At 34.4% G+C, this 8,604-nt stretch overlaps 1 protein-coding gene across 1 annotated transcript; it reads right to left on the bottom strand.

The window, feature by feature from the left end:
• Window positions 1-7,469: 7,469 nt before the first annotated feature.
• LOC112022204 (protein GLUTAMINE DUMPER 3) lies at window positions 7,470-8,337 on the bottom strand. Its single transcript, XM_024054781.2, has one exon. It carries the CDS (start codon window positions 8,235-8,237, stop codon window positions 7,695-7,697), a length of 543 nt encoding a protein of 180 aa, XP_023910549.2. The 5' UTR covers window positions 8,238-8,337; the 3' UTR covers window positions 7,470-7,694.
• Between the last annotated feature and the right edge of the window lie 267 nt (window positions 8,338-8,604).

The raw sequence follows: 8,604 nt of genomic DNA, 5'->3' as shown, positions 1-8,604 counted from the left end.
AGACTCACTCCCACGTGAGAGGGATGTGATATATCTAGATAATATCAAATACTTTGTCATTTGTCTATATTGCTAGGAAATGGTACAATTCTAAAATCATTGAGAAAAATAAACCTTTTTTTTAAATCACCAAAGTACTTGTGTACCATGGACCATGTTTGCCGAAAGACATGGACTGAGCTTTCATCCAAATAAAGTATAGACCCAAGTCTGACATTATACGCTTAGCGAAACGAGCCTGCTGCCCAAAAATATCGATTAAAGTGTTGGGTCAGGCCTGAGCTATAAAAGGAGGCCCAACCTAGGTCACTTACTCTTATAAGGTTGTACATGTGCATGGAAATATAGGACGCTTTAAGTTTAAGCAAATCCATATCCCAAAATGCCAACTCTAATTAGGAAGATGTAACTCTTCATTAATGTTATAACATTTTATATATTAGATTAATAATTTGAAAATCTTGTCATCAGATTAAATGTTCTCTTTATTCTTAATGTACACATATATTATTTGATAGTTAAAGAATCCACTTACCCATGTCCTACATAATATTTAAAAATTAATAAATAAGTTTAAACTTGTTATACATAATTTTTTTTTTTTTTTTAATTTTTAGAAAAGGATCAAGCAATACTTATATTAAGAAACTACAAAAGTCAGAAATATGGGAATTTAAAACATTTGGAGGAATATAATCCATCCAAACTAACAAAGGAGAAGAAAGGTTAGCTCTCCTAGTTAAAGTCTGAGCAATTATATTACTCAGCATCTTATATATGTAAGAAGGAACAATTCACAAGCGAACCAATTATAGACATAGTGTCTTTTATAAGATAACCAATGGTCGAGAGAGGATCAATATCCAAAGATAGAGTGAGAAATACCAATTCTACCACAAATTGAACCGCCCTTCTAGTTGCCATCACTTCCACCATAACCACTGACAAAGGCAGTGATATTTTTTCCGAACATGGCAGCTAAGACTTCACCCTTATAATTACAAACCACCACCCTAATACTAGCTTCATTAGTGCCTTCAAAAGTAGTCACATCAAAATTAGTTTTAAACTTGTAAATAGGGGTGTGCAGTGAACCCACAAAACTAACCCAATCCACTGGGTTGGGTTCGGGTTATGAGATTTACAAATCCGCCTAGCTCAACCTGACTCACTTATGTTTAATATATTTTTAAAATTTAAAAAATATATTATATAATATTGTTATTTAATTTTTGCCCATTTTCCTAAATAAAACCCAAATTCTAAGTTCTTCCCATATAGTTTGTGTTTGTTTAGTGTTATGCTCATTATTATTTAGTTATAAATTTGCTCTTATTTGTGGTGGTGTTATTCTAATGCTCAATTTAATAATAATAATAACAGTAATAAAAAAAAAAAAAATTGTCTTACCCAATCCACGTGGGTTAGGTTAGGTTGGATTCCTGTGATAAGTTGGGCTGGGTTAGAATGAAAGAACTCCTCAACTCGACCTAACTCGACCCATGCACACTTATCCTTGTGAAGAACATGAGGTTTCCACTTTGTCAAGATTGGTTGAGGACGTGGTATATAGGGAGCTTTCCTTTTTTGAAAATCTGCGAGAAGAGTAGCTAGCTGCCGACTTCAGAATTTTGAAAGGGGAGGTACAAGTTTCATTCACATGAAGCTAGCTTGTTTCTTCTCTGCCAGATTGTCCGTGCTATCATTGCAAATAAATCCAGATTCATATTTTGGTGTCCTACCACTTCCACATGATCAAAAACGAGCATAGACTTGGGATGTTGCTTTGCTCCCAACTGAAGATAGTAGTCTAGACTTGTTGAATTTCATAGCAATCCCATTAGGCATGTAGGATGGTTTCTCTATCTTTCAAGCAACTGGGGCAAATAGCGTCACCCGCAATTTTCCTCCTCTATAGATTAGCTTTAGTTAGCAAAGCGTTTGAGCAGGCTCGCCATAGAAAGATTTTAACCTTACTAGGAACTTTGAGTTTCCACAGCCAAGACCAAAATTTATTGACTTCTGTATAATCTGAACTTGATGCAACATCACTCCTATCTACTTCACAAAGAAGTTGATAACTAGTTTTCACTGAATAAATACCATATTTGCTTCTCGGCCGAAGTACGCAGTGTTGGATATGTTTAAAATTTTTAAACCCTTTTCTTAGAAGCCCAAGTATGTGTTTAACTAGCCCAAGCCCATGATAAAGCAAGTTAACCAGCACGGGCAGACTTAGCAGAAACAAATCCCTAATATCATCTATTCCCTTTCATAAAACTTCTGATTTGAGCAGCTCCGGTGTCAAAGGAATGAAATCTCTCAAATCACTCATTTGTTGGTAGAATTTCCTAAGTCCAACATCAATTTTCTTTCCTTATTCACTCTTGCAAAATTCATTACTTTCAACATCCAAAAAACTACTCGCTACAATTGGGGAATTCTTTATAGAAAGTAAATCGCAAATGAAGCTAGCCAATTGTGTAAGTTTGGTTAATTTTTTATTAGCTCTTCTACATAACCAAAATGTCATTCCTCTTTTCAAATGGGCAAGAAAAAAAAGATATAGTTCATCTAGTATACTATTTCCTCTATCTTTCTTCAATTTTTATATTGAGCATCAAATGACATGTTCGAAGTTCTGTTTGTGAGTGCGCACTAACAGAGCTATTGTTATATTTTGGAAAGCGACTGCCTAAGCCATTTGCACCGACGGAGTTATTTCGGTGGAGGCAAAATCGCTTCTTTAGGACAGTGGATTAAGTTCCGTGTCTCGGCTCAAATCGATAAGTTTATCTCCCTCCACACTCATCTTATAACTCTAATCTGTTTTGTATTTTGTTAATTAATTTGAGCAATCTTCAAACATCATTTCCAACCCACAGTCTTCTTGATCAGTGGTGCAAAGGGAAGCGACTTTGATTTGTGTAGCTTCAAAGGGAAGGAATAATTGGTCAATAAGAGGAGCATTCCACCAACCTGTATCTAGATCAATAAGTATAGCAACGGTTAAGTCATCTGGAATGTTTGCTTGAGGGGAAATAATTTTTTACTGTGACACCCCTAGAAGTCAACTATATATTTAGATAAAGTTTTTATTGATGCTTGATTATTTTGATATTTTACAAGTATTTAGAGCAAGAGAAAACAATGTAATCTAGTAAGTAGAATTTTCATATATATATATATATATAAAGGTATCAAGTGATGTAGCAATAATAAGAATTATATCAAATATAACTTGAACTTAATTTGTGTTTGTGGGAGAAACAAAGCTGGCTATACAGTGAAGCTTTATAATAATTTTTTCCTTTCAGTCCATCGTATAATTTCATACTACTGTAATTCCTATTAGTTCAACTGGTCTCTTATAATCAAAATGCTACTAGGATTTGAATCTCAAATACACTAAAAAGTAATTGGTTTTCGCTTAATGATAAAGAATAATTATTATCAACTAGATGTCATAAATCCAAATCTTATCATGTCAAACAATGTTGCCCATATAATGAATTTTTTTTTTTTTTTTTAAATTCTCACTCATTTCATGGCATAATTTTATATTATTGTGGATTTTTGTTTAATTAATTAGTAAAATCTCTTGTCATTGAATAAGAGATTTGAATTCGACTCTCATCGATTGATACCAAAAATTAATTAGTGTTTTAGTTTAATAATAAAAAATAATGAAAATCATTATGGAGCGAATACTATATAAACTAAAATCTTATTGTATTTATCCAAAAAAAAAAAAAACATTGCGTACAATGTGATACACACATTTAAACCTTAATCATTATATGGGGTACTCTACACACTAAAATTCAACAACCAACACAAATTTCTCCCACCAAAATTCACGAATCAAGCTAATCATCCACATGGTCCAATTCTAGCCAGAACATAAACCTTATGGGTTGTGACCTTCAAAACTTTCTATGGAAGAAAAAGATACCGACTCCTGGCTAGACCTAGACTTGTTTAGATAATTATAATAGGAATGTTTTGAATTGACCTCAAGGACGTAATTCAGCTCAAAATTATTGGTACGATCCGCTTTGAATCCACGAATTTTTTTCTGTTTGAACAACCTTCAACCACAAGAACCCTGAAATGGATTTTTTTGGGGATTTCCATTTATCGCTATAGTTGGATCACCTTAATTCGTCAAAGTAATAGTTTCGGCAAAGTTTATGAGGTAAGCAACATCATTGATCTATTCAAATGAATAGAATGGGCAGTTCATTACAAGGGGAATGTGCGATAATGACCCTAATGGATGTTGCTGTAATGGCACTGTCTATCTTCACGCTTTGTGCTATTTAAGCGTAAGGTGATTTGCATATTAATGTGACTTTTCTTCAAAAGAAAAATGCACCACATGTTCAAGTTAATTAGAAATGGGAGAAAAGAAATGCTACAAGAAATTGATGATGCATTCATATGAACAAAACTATATATGTCAATGATTTAATCTTTGAACAAAACTACATATGAACAAAATTGATGATGCATTCATGCTTCAAACAAACACTTCCATGCCATTTAATCTTTTCCAAAACATAGAATAACAGTCTTTGTGTCCCTTCACTTATAATGATAGCTTTTAAATTTGTTATTGATTATGGTTTAACGTCAACGTAGGCCAAGCTTTGATAAGGAAGTTCATCTAATTATAGATAGAAACTTTTCTCAAATAATTTATAGATAAGAAACTTCACGAGCTTTAAAGATAGAAAGATGCTTTTTATTTAGAAATTTTGATTTCTATCGTATGTCACCAATTCCATGCTCGCTATGTGGATAATATGAATGATAGGGTGCAATTATTAAAGCTCTCTCCAAATTTACACAGAAACTCTTTTTTATTTTTGAAGAAAAGTGAGAGTATAATAATGGAGCATAGTCAAAAGAGATTTAGGCTCTCTTTCTCTTTACTGAGATGACATTTCAATACCATATTCCATTTTCTGTTCTATACAAACGATTGGCAATTCTTCTGGGTTCCTAGCTAGTACCCTTGATTAAGAGTTTTTCTTATTTTTTTTCTTTTTTTCTTCTTTAGATAATAACCCTTCATTAAGAGTTTTTTTTTTTTTTTTTTTTCCTTATAATATTTTTTTTTCAATATTTGTAATTGGCAACCAATCCTAACCCTCCGTTTCTTGGACAATAATACGCGTATTGGGCGTAGAATGAGATAGAGAAAGTTATTTTTTTATTTTATTTTTTTGAAGCATGAAAAAGTTAATTGTTATACATTCTGACATAGACATGGTTTCTTTTTTCTTTTCCCTACTAAAAAGATTTGGACGTTTCTCTCTCTCTTTTTTATTTTCCCTTTGGGCAAGTCTTGAATCTATCTTAGCCTCAACTAGTTGAATAATAAAAAAAAAAAACTAGTTGAATCAAATCCTTTCAGTTTACATAATTTAATGAATAGTGATGAGGAGAGAGAAAGAGAGAGCTCTTCTTTGTGCACCAATGCACATAGCCGTATACATGGGTTTATGAATTATGAGTTAAACTAAAATCAAACAAAGGAAAATCGTTTTTTTGATCAAGAAATTTCCTACAGCTAGCCTATTGGGGAGGGACGAATCTGTGTAGCTAGGTACACCTGAAATGAAAGCAAATAAGGAAAGAAAGGGCAAGCATAACTTCATCTTTAAAAGAAGCGAGCCAGGAAATCAGATGCACTTGTCATTCATTAATTTACTCATATAAAAAAAGAGGAAAAAAAAAATTAGGTTCTTAAAATTCCAAAGATAGTACAAGGTTTTATCTTTTATCTCAAAAAAAAAAATGATAGTACAAGGTTCTTCATTTTTATGGCTACTTTTTTCCCATCGATCGTACACATTTTTATCATTCCTGTCTGGGCATTCTCAGCCTGCCGCGTCTCTATATCTCTCTTCACACTTCCTTCTTTTTTTTTTTTTTTTTTAAATTCTTTTCACAGATTCTCAACAGTTTCATAAATGACCACTTGATTTTAATTTTAAAGTACCATTCTTGTCATGCATGACAATGTGATTTTTCTTTTGTGGGGATTTTGATTCTGGGCCATATATCATAAATGTGATGAGGTTTTGCTACCTTTCTGATTTGAGTCTTTTATTATTCAGTCTGAGCATTAAATATGGCATTTAACAGTTTTTTATTTATACCTTTTGGCCAAGGAAATCAAAATTTTGTATCATATTTTCATTTTTGATGGCTCAAAACGCCTATAATATTACAAAAATTTTAATTTCCCTTTTTAATCTATATTGGAATTAAGATAATTTATATGTATTCAATTTATTCTGAATCCACTGTGCTTTGTCGAAGTGTAATGTATATAGAACCTTAACTGGCTAAGAATTCACCGAACCACTTTGGTGGGTGGCTCACTTTACTATTTAAAGTATAATTAGACACTGTTTCCAATCATTGTTGTTTAATGTTTATCTTTCATTCTCATCATACACCCACCAATGAAGATCCAACAAACCTAGCTCATACATTTTTTAGTGGCTATATGCGTCATGAAAACAAGAATGTATGAATATCTACACAACCAAATCACTAAATTGCGCATTGAAGTGTACCACTCCCAGAACATGCTGCACTACATGTTATAGTTTTAGTTTAGTACTTGGGAACAATACTTAATATTTTTACTAGGCCAGGAATTAAAGATGGATATGCTTTATACCTAACAAAGGCGTGGAAATAAACTAAAGCAAAGCACGAGAAAACTTATTATAGCAAGGTTGACGTTGTATCACACTGTTCCAAAATCAATTAATGAAAGGCTCTGGGTTTATGCCACAATAACAGTGACCAGAGAGTAGAACAACAGTCAATAGAGAATGGCATTTAACTCAGAACAGTCATAAACACAGAGACTAAACCAAACATACATAAATGTGCACATAGATACATAGAACGAAACAAAAAGTTCAAGCAAAAGATTAATTAAAGTCTCATCCATAAACAACAAGTGCGTTCAGCTTCTTCTCGCCGCATCAGACACACCTATACAATACAAATACAATGAATACAAAAGCCTATGACGCGTGCTTTTCCCTACTCACACACGCACGCCCCTTGCAACACACGTAATTAACCATTATCTCAGCGAGTTCCCTTTTCAGGCATGTTGATCTTTCTTATTTTCTGGTTTCTGGATTTCCCAAAACCACCTTCAAAGAACAAAATCTAATTGTTGATACAAAGTATAGTAGGACATACCAATGAACAAAATTTCTACTTTTGTGAGATACAAATGAGGTGATTGATAGGCAGTTTTATCGCCAAATTTTTTAGTCTAAGAGACTGATTCTCGGATTTAAACCACTGACATGACATACTGATTTGGATGAAAGGCCGTTGCTATCGCACTAAAACTCAACCTGTTGATCACTCATAAAAAAACTTCAAAAAAAAAAAAAAAAAAGTAGTATTATGAAACTCTGACAAAGAGGCACAAAATTCTTTTTGTTCCATTCCTTCTCAAATAAATTTACATTTCCCGAATAAAAAAAAAGGTGGGGGGGAAGGGGTTGAAGAAATGGAAATACATCCATGAAAACCCATTACTAATCCAACATGCAAAGCTCATAGAGCAAAAACCTGCAATATGAGCTAGCTCCCCCCATGAAAGCCAAAACCCAAAAAAGAAAACGAATTCATTAATGGGTCTGACTCTAATCAGCTGAGCCTGAGGTCTCATTGGCTTGAGCCTCTCTCTCTCTCTCGCTCTCGTTGTTGTCACTTTGTTGTGGTACTGGTATCTGTGCCTGCTTGGCTGTCTCTGTCTCAGTCATTTCCACAGACTTGTCACTCTTCTCGCTCCCACAGCTGCTACAAGTAGTATCACCGAAAGAAGATGACCTACTTGACATGGGGGTAGCCAAATACGTTGGCTTAGCCTCACCAGCCATAATCACCAAGAACTTCTCTTCAAACACTGGTGGTTTTTTATGCGTATCGTTAGGCTTGGCCTCACCGTCTTGGCCAGCCTCAAGGTCTCTCTCTGAATTGCCTTCTCCGTCAAGGAACCCAGAGAGTCTCCAGTAGGAGCATGCAAGGATGAGAAGAGCAAAAGCAATGAGACCCAACATGGCTGCCAGCCCACCAAACAAGTACGGCACAGGAGAATGCCATGGTGAGTGTTGTTGTGTGCCCATGCTCCCTGTTGGAGATCTTGCTGTTTCATTCGTGTTGAATGGCTCTCTTGCTGCGGCCATTGCTTTCTTTGATTGTGAATTTGTTAGAATGAGAAAGAAGGAAGAAGAAAAGCAAAGGAAAGTGGTTTGAGAAGTGGGAGATGGGGGAAGGGGAAAGGTGACATAAATAGGGCGAGAGAGGAAAGGAAAGAGAGTGGGGGTTTTTTTTTTTTTTTGGAGTGGGGTTTGGTTTTGGTGATCAATGTCGTCATTTTGCATGAAGTGGGGGCCATTAGATGGTGGGTCCCACTATTAGGGTACGGACCCAGCATTGAGTTCTTTGCTTTGCTTTGGTTGCCACATCTCATCTAGGTGAATAGTGAAACGCACCATCACTCATGGGCTGATTAGGAAAATATACTTGGCTTTGATTGAGTCTTTTAACAAT

The sequence above is a fragment of the Quercus suber genome, unplaced genomic scaffold, assembly GCF_002906115.3.
Source record: "Quercus suber isolate HL8 unplaced genomic scaffold, Cork oak 2.0 scaffold_151, whole genome shotgun sequence".
Taxonomy (NCBI): domain Eukaryota; kingdom Viridiplantae; phylum Streptophyta; class Magnoliopsida; order Fagales; family Fagaceae; genus Quercus; species Quercus suber.
This window is presented reverse-complemented; position numbering and strand designations above follow the sequence as displayed.